The sequence below is a fragment of the Lichenostomus cassidix genome, chromosome Z (assembly GCF_008360975.1).
Source record: "Lichenostomus cassidix isolate B80296 chromosome Z, HeHo_3.0, whole genome shotgun sequence".
Classification (NCBI taxonomy): Eukaryota; Metazoa; Chordata; class Aves; order Passeriformes; family Meliphagidae; genus Lichenostomus; species Lichenostomus cassidix.
Genome location: NC_139511.1, coordinates 19,162,678 through 19,182,239, shown reverse-complemented (window position 1 = coordinate 19,182,239; position 19,562 = coordinate 19,162,678). Strand labels below are relative to the sequence as shown.

The window sequence follows — 19,562 nt, the reverse complement described above, 5'->3', positions numbered from 1 at the left end:
CAAACCTGCTTGATAAATAGAAGCTGGGCAGTTCAGGCATTTCTTCAATCATTTCTACTTGATGGCCTCTTTGAGATGGCAAACTTCATACTTGTTCTGTTTCCCATCTATTCATAATGTGAATTATGTGAGATACTTGTTGACATGAGATTCATGTTTCTCAACCTGAACCAAAGCATGGCTGACAGTACAGCTGTGAAGAAATAAATTTGTTGAGAATATGACTTAGTATTAAAATATGAACAATTTATTCTCAAACTGTCAAGCTCATCTTCAGCCCCACAAAGTTCTTTAATGGCTACAGTCTGCTCACAAAGTCAGGGAATGGAAACACCTACTGGTTTGGGGACAAAAAAAAATTAAAGATTTCATTTTCTAAATTAAGGTCTCCTCTGACCAAGACTTAGATGACCAAGACTTAGATGGTCTGAATTCTTCCATCTTCAAAAGGTATCCACACAGAACACATGTGAAGGTGAAAAAAAGAGCACACAAAATGTTGGTCACATCAATGAAATCAAATTTCCAGGTTTTCATGTGACAATCAGTGATTAAGAGCATACTTTCTTTAGGAAAACATATGGCCACAGCTGCTAACTCAGTTCTGGCCATAGGTTCAAACTGAGGAATTTAATTCCATCTTTCCCTGCTGCTATGGTGCTGGCCCTTGTAAGAACCAATCTACATGAAGAACCATTTGGCTATAATGATGGCCTCTGGTGCAGTCTTAATCCCTCTCACATGAGAAGGTTTGCCCTAAAGAACTAACATTAACCATTTTCTAAGTGATTTACATATGAAAATGACTGACCAATATGGGTTCCAAAATTCCATGAAGTTTTTTTGGTACAGAAAAAAAAACACATAATGAAAAGATGTAAATATATGGAATTTACTTTCATCTTCCAGTTATTTTGATAGAACCATGAGAGCTCAAGACAGAAAACATTCGTTTTAATAATAAACCAGAGAGACTCATATAAGCTAAATCTAAGGCAACATGAATGAAGAGTAACAGACACATAGAAGGAGATATTAAAGAAGTCTATTGGTTTAATTTTCCTCAGAATTAACATAGAAATATATGCTTTTTCGTAAGAACTACATACATTTTATTTAGATATAGATGTGCAATGAGAAAAGTATGATTCTCTACCATTGCTGAGAAACTAAAAAGGGACAATAGTAGCAATTATGTTCATTTCATAACTTCGGTCTACAGCGATTAAATCAGCTTGTGTATTAGCAGTATAATGAATCAGTGCATTGATGTTAACTAGCCTTCAGATCATTGGTACTGAACTAATTGCCTTTCTATCTTCTAAAGTTCTTCACTGCTGTGGTAGGTGATCAAGCAGTTCAGAGTTTGGCATAATCTTTCAGGATCATTTCCAGTTTTTGGCTCAGCATGATGTTCCCCTTCACTTTTAGTTTGCCAGAAAAGAATGCCTAAGAAGAGAAGGAGAGAGAAAATAAAAGCATGTGTTCAGTTGTTTACACATAAACCAAAGAGTTACTAGAACAAAACAAGAAGCCAAAGATAAGAATAGCTGTTTAGCACTCAGGAGGAAGTAAGTCTTCAGTGCTCAATGCCTACTGGTTATCAGTTATTAATGAAAACCGTTCAAGATCAATTCTAGCACCATTCAGAACCAGAGTTTTTTATCCATACTACAGACAATGCCAAGTCTGTCACTCAGACTTGCAAAAATTAAATACAATAAATGCAAAGCAACTTCAGTGGCCTCTCTTTCTTTTCTATGGCTAGCACAGAGGACTTCTCCAGGTGCAAGGCAAATGCCTTCATCAAAAGCTGATAGAAAAATTTCAGTGGGGCACAAAAACAAAGCTTCCAGCATTGTCCCCTCATGCTACAGACATCCACAGATCCTTGTAAGAAATGAAAAAATGGAATGAAAAAGCAATTTAATGAAAATTAAAGATCTAATAAAAATATAAGTACACACTCTAATTCATAACAAATACAAACAAACTTGCACAATTTATTACACACATATTCCAAAGAAATGCAATGGCTTTATACATAGCATATTACAACAAACAGGAAATAAGCAATATTTTGTTGCATTTGCAGAGTCATAGATCAACAAGTATTTTCACTTCATTGCTGGTATATTACATTTTTATTGTCCCTACTTCAAAGACATGTATATCCTGTTTCAATGTAGTTTGTATTTTTTTAAAACTAGTTTTCCTTTGCTGTGGCTTTGCCATTTGAAAGCTCTTTGAAAGTTCTTTAAATGTGCTCCATAGATCCATTAGCTTGAAATACATTCAAATAAAGAATAGAGCCAGCAGAAAAGAATTTGAATAAATGCTTTGAGCTTCTTTAGATTGAAAACTTCACAGAAACTCAAAGAAAACACTAATGCCTAAGCATAGATAATGTTCCTGAAATGCAATCACTGTTCTTTAGTATTCTGATGATTACACATCACCATCTTGTTTGTTTATGCCTTATGCCTGCTGTATACAAAGGATTTTACTCATGTAGAATATAAGACTTTTAACAAACATTCACCATGATCATTAGTCTACAATTTTACAATCAAAGTCTGCAACAACTTCTGCTTGGGATCAAAGAAAAGGAACTGTTTGATATATGATGAGCTTAATTAAAGTTCCCATTTGCTCAAGCTTTAATCTGTAAGCTGACATATTAAATTTGTGACAGTTTAATTTACTTTTACACAAGGCATTTTTATTAGTAAAATTAGTAGTTTTAAGCACTTGATTACTCCAAGAAGCTAAAAGTGCAGACACAGATTATAAATCTTCCTTAAATCTTTCTTTCCCTGAAAAATCATCCTAGTTTGGTTGATTTTGACCAGTTTCAAGGCATCTACATGCATGCACTGTCTTGACATATCTCTTTGCTGCAGTACTAGAAATAAATCAGACCACTGCAACAAACATCAACTTCCTGCAACATGACAATCGAAACAGCCTGAATGATCAAACTGACAAACCTAAGCCTGCAAATTATATACTGTGAAGTACCAGGAAGCAAACAAACTACTTACTTTGTACTGCCAGGCTTTATGTCACACAATCACAGAACAGTCTGAGTTGGAAGGGACCCAGAAGGGTCACCAAGTTCAACTCCTAAGTGAATGGACCACACAAGTATCAAACCCACAACTTCAGTTGTATCAGGGCCCTTCTTTAGCTCTTCATGGCTATCTTTGTCTCAGCATGATAAAGATAGCATAAATGCCTCATCATGCTTCTGGCTTTCAGTGTAAGGTACTGATGTGCTTATACCTCACTTGACTCTGATCTGCACTGTCAAAACATCCCAGGGTTTAGGATTTCAGAATACAAACAGTCATGAATCACAGCTTGATTCAAGGCAGATAATATGTCCATACACAAGGGAGTACATCTGTGACACTCAGGCTTTACCTTCTGGGGGTTGATCTTTTGTTGTACCACATCCATGAAATCCTCATCCGAGAGAGTGAAGGTAGTATCAGCAGAATTTCTGGCAGGCCCCTGATACACTGCTCCAGAGCCATTCTTTAAGTCAATTGCTGAAAAGCAAAAGCAAAGATAGTTTAATTTCAAAATAAAATTTTCAGGCTTACGAACAATACTTTCCTTACCTATTACTATAAAGCATCCAGTCTAAACATAAAGCTTAAGCTATCAGCCACTTTGAAAATGAATGGGGTTTAATTCTTCTTCCATGAAAAATAGAAAATTATTCCTGTACTAAAGTGGAGGGTGTTTACAGCAAGGACTGCCATTTAAAATTCTTGCAACGATGGTAAAAACTATTTTCAAATGACACTAAAGATGCCCAAGATACTAATTAGTGCACTTACTGCAAAAACATTCAAATTAGTAATAAAGCTCTGAAGTTCAAAAACAACATCCTATAGTCAGACAAAGGCAAATGTAGTGGTGTTCAAATGCAGTGCTGCATTTTCCCTGTTCTGCACCACAGGCAATATAATATAGCCTATTCTGGTTTGTGCAAGGAATGTTTAAAGCCTTGTCAATTATCTGTCTTTCTCTTCTGGAAAGACAAGAATTCCTCCATGTGTCTTTTCCCACGCCAAATGACCTGCCAAAATAATCTATTACAAAGCTAACACTATCAGGTATTGTGTCATTTGTTTAGAAGAGTATTTTGACAGGATGTGCTCTGCCAAGTAATTCTCAGATTTTGCAAATTCCCATCTTTCCTTTACACCTTTCCCTCTTGATCTGTCATCCCCCCCATCCCACATATTATTCACGTGGATATTCACATAAGAACATGGCATGTCTAGCCACAGTCATGGCTGCCAGTTGGTTGCTCTTCATGGACAAACCTTAAGGCCCTCACCTAACCATGAAGATTTATTTCTGCATAAACTATTTTATGTGCAACTTTTTTCCAAATGATTTTTTGAAAGGTTAAGGGGAACTATGAAGACTGGGAGTAGCTTTAGTCTATTCAAGTCTTTCATTTTCTGAAATCTGCTTTAAGTAATATTTAGCCAGCTGCAACAGTACTAGAAGGGGAATTAAGTATACAGTGTTGCTCAGTGAGATGTGACATACTGGATTATTATTATCCAGTTGATTTTAAGGGAAATTATAATTTTTGGAACAGTTTTAATGCATATCACTAACTTCACGCAATATGGAAAGAAATTTAAAAATATTATTAAGCACCAGATGAATTATCTATATATTTGTGTTTGTGCATAGCGTAACACACTTGTGACCCAAAACAGCTACTATGTAGTCTAACATCGTACATGAGCCTTTCAGCATTGCTCCTGTAGGTTATGCAGGCACAGACTTTTATTAAAAAAAAAATCTACTGAATCATGAAATGTGAGCTTCACAGTGGATACCAGCTCTCAGACTAAGTTAACCATGCCTTACGGTCCATGTGCTGTTAAAATACACCTCTAAATACTTGCAATGTTACACACCATACCAGTGTAGCCAAACTGGGCTCCCTGTGAGCCAAATAAGTCAGCAAGCCCAACAGATTAATTCACAAAACACAGGCATGGTGTCTATGGTGCCTACAGTTCTTAACTGATTGTTTTGAACTACTTCTGGACCTTAGGAATCCATACTTGTACTTCATTCTGCATGCATTAAATTTTTTCCTTATCCCTAACCTCCCTACAGTGTTCCAGAAGGGACTCAGATGCTGAAAGCCTGACATACTAACTCCCAAGACACAACTTCTCCTTCACTAAGTAATGGCTGACAAGTAATTTTGATACATCTTATTAATAATACCTGTCCATCATTCTCATCAGTGTCAAGTTTACATGATAAAAAAAATTAAAAAGGTGTAGTGACTCAGAAAATTCTACTACCACCAATGTTTTATTTTGAATATAGAACATAGTTGTTACATCATTGTACATTAAGATATTACTTAATATTATTACAGTACTCATTCTCCCTCTCCATTTCCTAGTTAACTCACAAAACCACTGATATTGATCCCAAGACCAATCAATATCTAAAATTAATAGTAACCTCTCGAAGCACAAACATGCCTTTAAACATTGCATAATCACAGTACCAAGGGCAAACCTTTCCTCTTTACAGAATCACAGAACCATTAAGGTTGGAAAAGACCTCAAATATCGAGTCCAACCTTTGACTGGTCATGACCTTGACAACTAGACCATAGCACTAAATGCCACAACAAGTTGTTTCCTGAACATTTCCAGGGACTCCACCCTTTCTGTGAAGAATTTTCTGCTGATGTTCCACATGAACCTTCTGCACTGCAGCTTGAGGCCGTTTCCTTTGGTCCTGTCACAGGTTGCCTGGGAAAAGCCAACCCCCACATGGCTACAGCCTCATTTCAAGCAGTTGTAGAGAGTGGTAAGGTCTCTCCTGAGCCTCCTTTCTTTCCATAAACATCCCCAGCTCCCTCAGCAGCTCCTCACAGGACTTGTGCTCCAGACCCTTCTTCAGTTCTGCTGCCCTTATCTGGACTCACTCCAGCATCTCAATGTCTTTCTTGTAGTAAAGGGCCCAAAACTGGACACAGCACTCGAGGTGAGGCCACACCCGTGCTGAATACAGGGGGACAATCCCTGCCCTGGTCCTGCTGACCACACTATTGCTGATACAGGCCAGGGTGCCACTGGCCTTCTTGGCTACCTGTGCATATATTGGCCCATAGCATGTCCAGCCACTTGCCAACTAAAATCCTTAGATCATTTTCCACAGGGCAGCTTTCCAGCCACTCTTTCCCCAGTCTGTAGCACTGCCTGGGGCTGTTGTGACCCAAGGGCACGACCTGGCACTTGGCCTTGTTGAACCTCATCCAGTTGGCCTTGGCCCACTGATCCAGACTGTCCAGATCCCTCTGCAGCACTTTCCTACCTCCCAGCAGATCAACACTCGCACCCAACCTGGTGTAATTTGTGAACTTGCTTGAGGGGACACTCAATCCCCTCATCCAGATCATCAAACATGATATTAAAGACACTAAACAGGACTGGCCCCAACACTGAGCCTTGAGGAACACCACTACTAACTTGCTTCACCACATTCTGGGCTTGGCCATCCACCCAGCTTTTTAAACCCAGCAAAGACGATGCCTGTCCAAGCGGTGGGCTGACAGCTTTTCCAGAACAATTCTGTGGGAGACAGCGCCAAAGGCTTTGCTGAGATAGACACATCCACCAGGTGGGTCACCTCATCACAAAAGGAGACCAGGCTGGACGTGCCTTTGCCAAACCCATGCTGGCTGTGATCCTGGCCCCTTGGCTGTCCCATATGTGCCGAGTGATCACACTCAAGAAGATCTGCTCCATAACCTTGCTGGGCAGCGAGGTCAAGCTGATCACCTCAAGTCCTTAACCACACCTCAAGATAATCTTACTAGAAATTCTAAGTTAAAAAAAAAAAAGAAGGGGGAAAGAAACAAAAGAAAAACAGGACCAATCCAATGGCACATTCTTTGTACCACTGATTTCACATTTCTATGTGAAAATGTTATTTTCACTTCCCCTGTATGCTTTCCAAGGATCATTAAGATTTTTGACAAGGAAGAAAAAGAAAAAAAAAAAATTCCCCACAGAGCAGCCTCAAAAGCAAAGCACTCTTTGACAGCAAAACTGTCTTTTCCACAAAAACATTGAAGAACTTTCTATTGTTACTTGACTCGTCCTTTTTTTCAGGCTTCACCATAAATGAGTTGACCTCTCTAATGTAAGTAGTAAAAAAAAAAAAAAAGAAAAAAAAAAAAGAAAAAGCAAAGCCACAGTGGTAAGTGATCCAAAATGTATGAGATATTGGTATTTGGGGAAGGAAAGTAACTCCCCTCCCTTATAAAGAATGAAAAACTACCCCAAAAACTTGCTCATTCAGCTTTTTTTGCAGGGCAGAAAAACAACCAGAAGGATTAGAAATGTATACAATCCACTTTCTTGGTTCCTGACCTATTCCAAGGCTAGAATATTCAAAAGACAATTGAGAACTAAACTGGAGCACTGGCTCATGGACAAATTAAACTAGCAATGAAAGAAATAAGCTAAATGCCAGAACAGTTTCCAAGCATCAGAGCAGAAAAATCCTAGCTTTCCAATGACCAGAGAGAGTCCTCTTTTGTAAAATACAACCTTATGAGATAAAGCTATGTATACATATAACACAGCTGCCTACTGTAGCAGGAAATGGTCTTGATGCAAGACTATCCAAGTGGCCTCACACCCCTGCTGGACACTCTGTGATTAGAGCTACCTGCCATCAGTGCAGCTGGCAGCCAGCTCCATGATGACGGGGTACTGGGTGTGCAATGCTAGTTTTCCTTTAAATGTTGCTTTTTCTTGGATATGTCTTATATTACAGTAATGAAAAATCTATGAATTATTATAATCCACAGATGCTGTTGTCAGTGATTTAATAAAAAGGAAAAAAAAATTCACATATATAGGCGTTAAAACACTACATAAAACACTAGACATTGACATTTTATAGCAGGTTGCCAAAAACCTAAAGATCTTGTATTTGGTGTACAGATTTTGTTTTGACTTTGAAGAGAGTCTCACCCTTTCTAGGACAAAAATCTTAACAGACAGACCTTTTTTTGACTGGTTTGGGTTTTCTTCTGCTTTACAGTGGGTGAGTAAGGGCAATACAAGAATCATCCTTAAAGCAAATGAAAAGAAGTATCACCCACTCTTCATTGCCTGAAGTCATATTGCATCATAAATTACTGAGCAATTTCACTTTGTCAGCTGTTCACAACCAATGATATGTAACAATTTCTTTCCAGTTCTCATAACAAAGTTTTATTATTCTGAGAACTGGAAAGGAACAGAAACATCTCCTGCCTTCAGCATTAACTTCAGAAACAAGAAGAAAAGCAACAGATGGGCAATCTCTTCTGAGTACTGTTCTGGAGAGCCATTCACTATCAGATAACAGATCTCAATAGCATTACCTTTTCTCTATGGAAAAAGAAGTTGAAATGAAGTACCTTAACTCTAAAAAAAAAAAAATTAATATTTTATAACCCCTGAAAACAAAGGCAATTGTTGTACAGTAATAAATATGCAGAGAGAGCAAAGCATGCTTTAGGTAGTGAAGCAAATTGGAGAAAGCTGAGGTGGATGTCAATTAAGGATTTTGTTTAAAAGTGACAGACAAAAGGAAGGTAGTTCCAATACCACTACACTTATTTCTTTGGTTTTCATACTTGTTTTAGCTTCTTAAAAGGATTTTCAGCATCCTCTTAAATTACAACAGATTGCTTTTACACAGAAATACCACTAATTAAGGCCAGTTGTCAGGGGTTACAGTTCAACATTGTTTACACAGCAGATGAGCCGTCCAAAATTTCACATACTGAGTGCACAGTCAATTGTTCTACACCTCCCCATGGCTTCACACCATCCAGAGAGAGCTACATAAAAGGAAAGGCCATTGCTGGTTTAACAGACTAGTGATACTAGTGCCTCCATCAGGAGGTGTCTCTGTAACAACAAAAGCCAAATTCAATTCACAAATTTCACTTCATTTAAACTAATAAAAATCCTGATTTACTGCAGAAAGTAGAGATCAAAAGGTGACAGCTGCAGTTAAAACAAAACACTAGAAATAAATGTAAATATAGTAAAAAAAAAAAAAAAACCAAAACTTTTTGGTTCCTTAAAGTTTGAAAAATACCAGAATGACTGCATACACAAGAATGAATTCCACAGAATCAGAGAATCATTAAGGTTGGAAAAGATCTCCAAGATCATTGAGTCCATGCTTTCACTGATCACTACCTTGACAACTAGAACATGCCACTGAGCACCACACTCAGTCAGTTCTTGAACACCTCAGGGACAGTGACCTCAGCACATCCCTGGACAGCCCATTATTTCCATGCATGTCTGACATGAACACCAAATGGTGCAGGTGGGGGCCATTCTTGCTCGTCCTGTAATTTCTTACCTGAGAGAAGAGACTGACCCTCACTGGGCTACAAACTCTTTTCAGGCAGTTGTAGAGAGTGATACGGTGACCCCCTGAGCCTCCTTTTCTCTAGGCTGAACACCTCCAGCTCCCTCAACTGCTCTTCATCAGACTTGTGCTCCAGACCCTTCAGCAGCTCTACTGCCCTTCTCTGGACTCACTCCAGCACCTCAACATCCCTCCTGAATTGAGGGGCTCAGAAATGGACACAGCACTCAAGCTGTGGCTGCAACAGCAGTCCCTAATCCTGCTGCCTTCTCTCATCTGCTTTCTTCCTAGATCTGAAGAGGATGAAGGACATTAGCAGAGGATGCTGGAGCTACAATCATTGAGTAAGACAGCAATGGGCTGCAGGGCCCAGATTGTTTCCAGCACTGTCAACTGCTGCAGTTACCACAACAGCACAAAGCTGTGCAAAAGTGACCAGTCAAAAAATTAAAACACAAAACAGAACAACTATATGTCACATTTAATAAGAGAAAGAGGCCTAGCAGGTAGCCCAAAAGAATCAGAAGCACTGCTTGTAAAGGCCTGGGAGGTGCTTAGAAAGAGAAGCCTAAAAAGAAGATAGATAATAACATTAAGTCACGGCTTAAAACAAAACAAAACATTCAGCCAAAATAATATGCTTCCTCCCATATCAGTTGTTTCAGTGATAACTTGTCAAGAATTTTGACCATACACTGAAATAGTGTGTAATATTTAGCTACGTGAACCAAACTCTGAATCAATTTTAGTGTCGTATTTTCTGTTTTTCTTTCTTGTAGCTATGTACATTATGGAATCGGCCCTTCAAAACGGCAATTTTACTTTGAAAAGACAGAAAGGTAATTCAGAATTGTTCTAATCTTCCAGCATAATATTTACAAAAATTATTTCAAATTCTTGTGCACAAAAGATCAATTAGTAACCACCAGGCCAAATTTAAATGTACAGTAAAGAAGTGCAATTGTACTGAGTTGAGTAACATTAAAATCTGAAGCATGTTTGAAAACCAGTCAAAATAGTGACACAGAAATAAATTCAAGCTACAGCAAAGGTAGCATCTTACTACCATCTTCAGTTTTTAAAGTAGAAAATTAATTTGTCAAAGGCTAAAACTTCTAATTATGTACAGAAGCTTACATTACAGTAATAACTGAAAAAGTCAAGCATTCACGTCAGCAAATGGCATTGTCAATGTTCGTATTTTGAATGCCATTGCTCATCTGCATTATGAAAGTCTTGCTGATGACCATCAAGAGATCTTATAAAGATCCTGTACAGTCAGATCTTTTGGGCTATTGAGAATATCCTAACTGCACAGAAGCTGTCTTCCTTGGAATGTAAACTTATAAACTACTCTCTTCTTCCACACTAACCATGGAAAATGAATTATACCAGCATCTGGAAGAAGAGACAGTACAGGATCATGCTCTTGAATACTGAATAATAAAATAACATCCGCAAATATACAAAAATAATTTAGTTGGCAACTGCTTATAAATCTCAAGTACTTGCCTCTGGAAGGTCTTCGTGTTTGCGTACACAGTTTTTAATGGCAGGAAAGGGTTTTTAAATAGTCCCTAAATAAAAACTGTATCATGCAGATAGATATTTACCTTAACATTAAAAATGTATCATTGGAGTTAAACAGACATCAACAACAGTAGGCTTTTGATCCATATAAGGACAAATGGTGAGGGTTGACGCTACAGTTGTCATAACTCCTAACATTCTGCTAATGAGTTTTCATAACTATTTTTCATATTGACAATACAAAAGTGTAATATTTAGACTACCTGTTTAACATTTTAGTACTAACCAACTCCTATTTTCTTCATCCTATAATTACTTGAAATTTCAGAGACACACAAAAATATTCAGAAAACACAGACAAATACAGAAATAGTATGACATAGAAAGTTCTTTCAAAAAAGTGATATACAAAAGAAGTACTACTATACCAATGCTCCTGAAAAGCAATCAACATTTTCTACACACACCCTGCTGGTCCCCTAGATATTTACACTCAGCCTTACATATTTACTGCACCACAGAGACTACAGTAATTCATATGCTTGAAGGAACTGACCACACTATAAAAATATTCACAGTAACTTTTCCAAGATTCTGGAAATATTTCATTTCAGCTCGTAATAGTCATCAGCAACAGGAAATGTTTAAAATATTAGATTAGCTCCTCCACTCTCCATCCCATGGGGAACTTTAGGTTTCTTTCCAAATTCATGTAATAGCACAGAAAATTTTCACTACAACAGAAGCAGAGGGAACAGGACAAACAAATGTTATGTCTATTTAATCCTTTTTAGCTAGGGACATGTGAATAGGAAGAAGGCAGCACCTTCCTCTTATTGCTTCAGTAGGAATAACAAGAGAGGACAAAAGGCTGAGTATTGATTTATTCATAGCAGAAAGCACTCTCTTGATCTGAATACAATAGCAAGAACATTCACCTGTTTCCCCTCTAGTAAACCTTGGTCTCACGAGGCAGGTAAGGGCACTGCTCAGGCCTAAATCTCTAAGTGTGCTTGTTCTGCATTCAGCAATTTGCAGTTTCAGAACTGCCTGAGTGAAAAATTTTATTCATGTCCTGAAACACCTCTCAGCAGATTTTTCCTTCATTTACTTGTCCCTCTATTCTCTAGACATACATACTACTGAATTTAGATGACTAATAAAGCAATTTTAAAGTAAAAGTCAGTGATCAATCAGTCTGGAATACTTTTCTGGTTATTATTATAAACATGACCATCACTCATATCAAATTTAGTTACACATGAAACAATAGGCAGGACTGATGTAGAGTACAGACTGATTGCCCCACATACACAAGTTTCCACTTTAAGTATTCAGGAGTTTAACCTATGCACTTCTAATTATCATCTAAAAATGTAAGCAAGAGCACAAGAAAAACTTCGTAAGTCTTCTATCCAAGTTCTAACCATGCCCATAATTTAAATTACTTCATGCAAAAATGGAAAACTGCAGACAGTAGAAATGATTAAGAGCAGTAATGAATTTTAAGACAGAACTTCTGAGTTGGATTATGCAGTATTTCCCCAGTCTCATTTTGATATATAGGCAATCAGCTTGCATAATCTACACAGGCATATTCAGAATATTGATTAACATCTACACAAGTGGAAGTCACTCCTTATGCCTCAAAAACTGCTTAAAAAGCAATAGAAGTAGAACACAACTATCCTGATCAATCTATGTATAATATTTTTCCTGAAACTTAGCAGCAGTCTTGCTACTCAAAATCTTGGCTGGTTAACATTAGGAACAGATAAAGTGAAATTATAGGCATCTAAATTGCTCTGTAAAAGGACAAGCATTTTCTTAAATATAACAATTTCTTGAGAACAGACATTGTAAAAACTTAATAGTAGTTTAAAAAATTCAGTGTGCAGAACAAAACACAATTCAGATCTGATCTGACCTACTCTGAGTCTCTCCCCTCAGCCTGTCAAAAGGCAGCCCACTTCACCCGCATCTTCCCCAAAACTCTTTTGTCTACATCTAACCACTGAGACTAATCAAATGAAGACATCTAAGCAATAGACTTGACCCAAAGACTTTCATTTCTCCACAAAAAAAGAAACAAAGCCTGGAAGTTTTACCTTAACTAAACTTTTTCCCTTTGGAAAAACTTTGTACTCCACTAACAGACCAGTAGACATATCAACTAAATAAAACCAAAACAATTTCCAAAGATAATAAAATATTTCCAATTAATAAAATTAGATTTGGGCTGGTTTTTTTTTTTTAAAGTATCCTAATAAAGAGAGAAAAGGAGAATTTAAGAAGAAAAGGTTTTTGAGAAAGTAGTTTGGCCCTTATCAGACCATTTCACATAATTCTATTATTCACTTTATCAGAAAACAGTTCTGCTCTGACACATTGCTATTACAGGCTTTAGTCTCTCATCATCAACCAGTCCCATGCTTAAACGAAATGGGAAATCATGATTATGCCTCCATTAAACCCTGATCTCAGAAAATTTAAATGGAGACAAATTGGGCTACATTTTCACTGAAGTGACAAGAACAATGCAGTAGAAATAATTACTTATTTGTTTTAGATCAGTTAGCATGTACATCACCAGCAGACTAATTATTGTAACACTCCTACTAGGCTAATTTAGCATGCTTTCCTAAGTGCAGTGGCAATCCAATCTGGAAAATGTAAATAGAAATGCACAGAAGTTCTAAAGAATGGTTTGTCTGTGCCTATATCTAAATAGGCAAGTTACAGAAGCATGTTCCTAGAAAATTTAGTTACTGCAAACTTTGTCTGCGCTCCTTGTCATTTGTGCACCCAGAATGCATTCAGACCTGCAGTTATCAGTGAATATTTATCTAGTCTACATTATTTTTAGTTCCAAGCTATCAGTTTAATTAAAGTGAATACAATTAATCCCACTTCATAACAGAAGTGCATCAGGGTATTATATAAAAGCTACAACTTACTCCACTGCATTGCTGTTTTTCCATCTTTAGTGATGTCCCACTGGAATACGGCATTTACTTTCTTTACCAGTTCATTTCCCATCTCTTTTACACGACGACTAATTTCTTCAAACACAAGGTTACTCTGCAGCCCTTCAGTCTTAAAAAAAAAAAAAAGTATGAAGGATTTAAAATTGAAACTTTGTTAAAAGATACTGAATATGTCTCTTAGTTCAAGCATTGTGTGAAGGAAAGTATCTGTAGCAGAATTATCAAATGCAATTGAGATTTCTTCCACCACAAAATAATCACCTCTAGCAACCATTAGCACTGAAGAGTACATTCAAGCAGAAAATGCTTCATTTCAAATTTTCGTTTAAATTATCTCACATCCTGCTTTTGCAGTTTTTGTCATTAATCATTACAATTTAGGACATGTTTTTTTTAATTAGTGCTCTAAGAGTTCTTAAATTGCCCTTTTTTTCCTTTGGAGGATAACCACTGCCTCCTTTTCTATAGTGAATAGCATGTTAGTTTTTAGAACAAAAAAAAATGTATTTACCAACATATTACTTTGACATGGAAGATGTTCAAAACACACTGCACAATGGACACAGTCAAAACTCCAGTGCAGACAAAATTTAAGAGCTACATTTACCCTTTCAACTTTTCCAAACCCATTATTTTGCAAGCCTTTCATTGTCTTTCTTTTAACAAATATTTGTACCAGATAAACAGCTACGCATTAGGACTTCAGTCACATTTTTCGTCTAACTGGTACTGAAGGAAAGAAGGTCCCAGAGCTTTAGTTGTTTGCCTTTACCTACCTTCACACCAGAACACAAGACTCCTCAGGCTGCTATCTTGTCACCTCTTTGGTTAAGCCTAACATTCTCCAGTTTATAACAGGGTCCCCAATGGCAATTAAATTTGCCAATCTTCCCTCAGTCAGGCTAGCGGGTGGGTGGCGTGTCTGACCCTGCCAGCAAATTTCTGTCAAAGCACCTTAATTTCTCGGCATAAGCCTAAAGAAAAACACCCATTCTGCCAAAAATGAAAATCTGAGCAGTTCAGAAAAGTTCTAGTATTTGAACTTCATTCAAGAATTCTAAATGTCAGAAGTTAAAACACAAGCAGCAAAAAGAAACCGGTTCCTGGAATTAATCACAGAAACATAGGATGGCCTGAATCAGAAGCGACTCTGAAGATAGTCTAGTTCTAACCGCCCCCAGTCAGGAGCAGGGACAATTTTCACTACACCAAGTTGCTCCAAGCCCCATCCAACCTGGTTTTCTACACTTCCAGGGATGCTCCAGCCTCTGGGAAATCTGTTCCAGCGCCACACCAACCTCACAGTAAAGAACTTCTTCTTAAGACTCTAAACCTAATCTCTTTCAGTTTGAATACATTCCCCCTTATCCTGTCACTACATGCTCTTGTAAAAAGTTACTCTCATCTCCCTTTAGGTACTAAAAAGGACACAATTAGGTCACCCTGAAGCTTTCTCTTTTCCAGGCTGAACAATTTTCTTAGCCTTTTCTCGTGGGAGAGGTGCTCAATTCCCCTATTTTTCTTGGTGTCCCTCCTCTGGACCCACTCCAACAGCTCTATGTCCTTCCTGTGCTGGGACCCCAGAGCTGGATGCAGAGTTCCAGGTGGGCTCTCACCAGAGTAAAGGGGCAGAATTCCCTCCCTCTCCTGCTGCTCACACTGCTTTGGATGCAGCCCAGGTATCACCTAATATTCTCCATTCTGTGATCACAAGCTTTATATGAATGTTACTATCTCAGTGTTTCATAAATTTCAGGGCATTGAAGTTGCATTGTTTGCAAGCAGGAATCAATGGGGGACAAAAGACACAGTTTATTAAGGCAACACACTGTTCATTGCCTTAAGTACCTTCTAGAACACATTAAGAACCCAGCTCATCCTCAGGATTGCATGTACAATGCTGTCTTTTGTGGCAAGTCCCATACCCAAAGCTTAAAGGCATGCATGTATGTAGAGGATTTTTTTAAATACACACAGTATAAAGTGCATATTGTGTGCTAGACCTAATCACATATACAAACCACTCTCAGAGTCTTATTTCAAAATGATTCAATGACAAAACTGTTCTTTTCTGTCACTACATTATCTCATTTTCAATTATGCTAATGCATTCCTGACACTGTCCCCATGTTTCTGAAAAAATTGAGAAGGCCACACACTTTTACATCCTACACAAAGTTTGACTTCAATGTCTACAAAATAAAAACAAAATTCTTGTTCTACAGATACAGATCCATATTATATGAAATGACTTCAATTTTAAGTTATGCACGTGCTCAAAACATGTGGTCCTCACTGGTACATGCCCCACTTTGTTTTGTAACATGCAGCACAATGCATATCCTGAGAGATCAATTAGCATCAAGCACGTCAAATGACATCAGCCATCCTTTGTATCTTAAAAAACCCGAAACTTACCTCCCAAATACATCAGTTAACATCTGTATCTTAAATAATGTGTGTGTTCAGATCTCTGAACTCATAACTCCTCTGAATACTGCAAATAAGATTGGTAAGTGACCTAGATATTTTTTCACAAAAATAAAGCCTAACCATGCTTCTTTGCAAGTCAAGGCTTCTATTGCTTCCCCTTACCATCACATGCTCCTGAGCAGAAGATTTATCCAAGGCTGCTACTATATCCACATAGCCCCCTGCAATGGCAATTTCTCCAGTCTCCTTGACCTGTAGTGGGGAGAAAAATACATTAAAGACGTGACATATTTGCAAGAAGTCACAACAGAACAGAATCTAAGGAGTATTCCTGATATTTTAAAATCAGAGATAAAGAGAAAACAAAAGTTACAAAGGGGAAAAAAAAAACCCACCTCATAAATGCACTGTAATCTTGAGGCAAGTTGTTATACTATGTTTTTCAAACTGCTCTTCAAACAAAACAATTATTTGCCTCTGGAGAAATTGTACTAAAAGATACTGCTGGTTTTCTGTTCACAAAATAGTTGAAAAACCTTATTTACCACAAGTGTTATAAGATGCTGTCAATATTTCTTCAAAATAGTTCTTAGAAAGACATTGTTCTAAAATGTTTTTCCTTGAGGTAGAGATTCAGTTGTCAAGAGTCCATTTATACCATTTCACTATCTCCACATGCCTTATACTGCAACTTGCACTAGAAACAGTTTTTTAAGCATTGTAAAAGGAGAAAGATTACAAAAAGAACGATGGAAAATACCTGAATTCCTTCCTGGTTTAATTTTTTTAAAGAGTTAATTCAGAGAACAAAGTGGGTTTCAATTTGGCATTGCTTCTTTGAGAGATGTAACAAACCATACTGACTTATGGCAGCAAACAGAAGATGACAAATTGATTCACTGACAATGCATATTACAATATGCACAATAAATAGCCAAGCTGGAGGAATATCAAGTATCACAGCCTAGTTTATTGCAGTACATTAACAATTGCTCAAATCATCCCTAACAGCTTGTCACCTGCTGCCACTGTACTTCAGACAATGATGAAAGTGGATTCAAGCCACCCTATCGAAGTTGTATGTCCACTTCTAGTTTGATTTAACCAGACTTAATTTAAGCACAAAGATGGCTTTAATTCAGAAAAATCCAACATGCAGTAAGAAACAAATTCTGCACAACTCATAACTGTTTAAGACGGTTTTCTGTAATCCCATTAAAACTTGTAATTTCTATCCAGAATTAGCTACTCCAAAGTTGTGGAAGAAAAAAAAACCTTAGCAAAATTCACCAAAACTCTACATATTAGCAATTACTAAACCATGCATAATTACAAATTCAGCCTTTAAACACAGCAGAACAACTCACCCTGTTTACAAATTTGAAAGGGCTTGGAAGCATATTATGAACTCTATTAATTAACATGGTACATGAAAACTGTCAAAAGTAAATATATGAATTCTAGAAATTCTGTCAGGACTGGATGGTAGTACCTTTTAAATATAGCTACAGTAATCTCCAAAGTTCACTTGAGGCACCAAACTACTTATCTACTACTAGTAATTAGAGATGGAGAGCTTGTATGCAGTGGTCTCTATACTGCTATCATTCTGAAATTCTATAGCTGCTGATGCTAAACTAAAATTTAGTCTGCAAACTAAAATTCACCTCCTTCAGTCAATGTATACCCCAGAAAGCTGTACTCCTGTGGAAACAGCAATCCTCTGTTCCTGTGATGACTCTCCTTGTTTGATTTTGTCTGCCCAATCCTCCCTGCAGCTGCAACTATACCTGCTGCCATACTCACTAACCAACAGCTGGCTACATTTTTACACAGATGAGGCTGCAAAACTTTGGCCAGCAAAACAATGTAAATTGCACTGCATTAGCCAAAGCAAACACTGACAAATACCAATCACAGTATCAAATCACAGGTGAAGAAAGTGACAATGTCATACGATGCTACAGAAGCAATGAACATTTGCTTTTTGCCCATTATCTGGAGTTTTACCCTTAGCCTCCACTAAATACCCTATGACATGGAGTTGAAGATTACAGGATACCCACTTAAAATGCTAGTAGCAAGACCAAAGAAAATAGAATAATGCAAACCCAGATTTTATAGAAATGTATACTCTGTTTTACTGTCGTTACTATGTCCAACTACTACGAAATTTCCATTTTTAGGAAGTTGTTCTTTGCAGCTGCAGCTGAAGTTTAACTCAATCTAAGCTAAATCTGTAGCTACATAAGCTACAAGGAATTGATTACAACACATAAAGGTTAAAAAATAAAAGATGCATCTACAAAATTATGAGTAACTGCAGAAAACAAGTACACACTATGATGACCTGAGGACGACTGCTTTTTGCTCTTTCCCAGTGGACAAAAACAATGCAACACAATGAAAAGAGTATTTAATATGAGGGTATTAAGTCCTGTGACTATAACGGTACTTCTGTTAGAACCTGTCGCTGTAATACCTGGAACGCAGCACACAAACCCAGTTCCGAGAAAAGCAGCAGAAGTTTATTGTTGTAATTTCTCTTTATGTACGGTAAAAGCCTATAGGTGATTGGACAGCAGTCACCCACCCCCCGGGGTGATTGGCTGAAGTCCTGCAACACCCAATTCCAAACACACAGTCTGGAATCAAAACAGATCTGGAAAAACAGCAGGTGTTCAAATACTATTTACAAAAACCCATCTTACTGTTTTCGTATTTTGCATGGGAAAGAAAAGGTTCTCAAGAAAGGGCCTGTGTAGCCACAAGAACCCTAGTGACACCATAAAATAATTAAGACAATTTCATTCTGTTTACTTCATTTCTTTACAAAGCCTTCGCCAATGGTGTGCTTAATGAGTTAGCTCCCCCTCATACCCCCAGTCTTGTAACCAATAAATCTTTCTCTGTAGCCCACAATGATGAGATTGTTCTGACCTTGGTCTGAAAATGGATTCTATTTCCTTCCTTCCACATTTCTGTTTGCAAAGTTTGCCCCGGATAGACTGGTTTTGCAAAGCGAACCTGAAACCAAAAAACAGGGGGGGAAAAAGTGGGGTTGTTGAAAGATTTGCCTGTCATATGTAGGTGAAAAGCTTAAAAACATAGGCTCTACTGAAATGATAAGAAGTAAAGAGGAAAATTAAGTCAACTACCAAT

General features: G+C 37.5%; 1 protein-coding gene across 2 annotated transcripts in view; it reads right to left on the bottom strand.

The window, feature by feature from the left end:
• Positions 1-933: 933 nt before the first annotated feature.
• Positions 934-19,562, bottom strand: part of HSD17B4 (hydroxysteroid 17-beta dehydrogenase 4) — a 63,499-nt gene continuing 44,870 nt past the window's right edge. The window contains exons 20-24 of one of the 2 annotated variants that reach the window (XM_085043243.1): positions 19,341-19,427; positions 16,563-16,652; positions 13,938-14,076; positions 3,427-3,554; positions 934-1,449 (exon numbers count right to left, since the gene is read on the bottom strand). In XM_085043243.1, coding sequence (XP_084899369.1) covers positions 1,360-1,449; positions 3,427-3,554; positions 13,938-14,076; positions 16,563-16,652; positions 19,341-19,427 — 534 coding nt within the window. In that variant the 3' untranslated portion in view covers positions 934-1,359. The remainder of the gene's footprint in view (positions 1,450-3,426; positions 3,555-13,937; positions 14,077-16,562; positions 16,653-19,340; positions 19,428-19,562) is intronic. The other variant, XM_085043244.1, reaches the window with a different exon arrangement.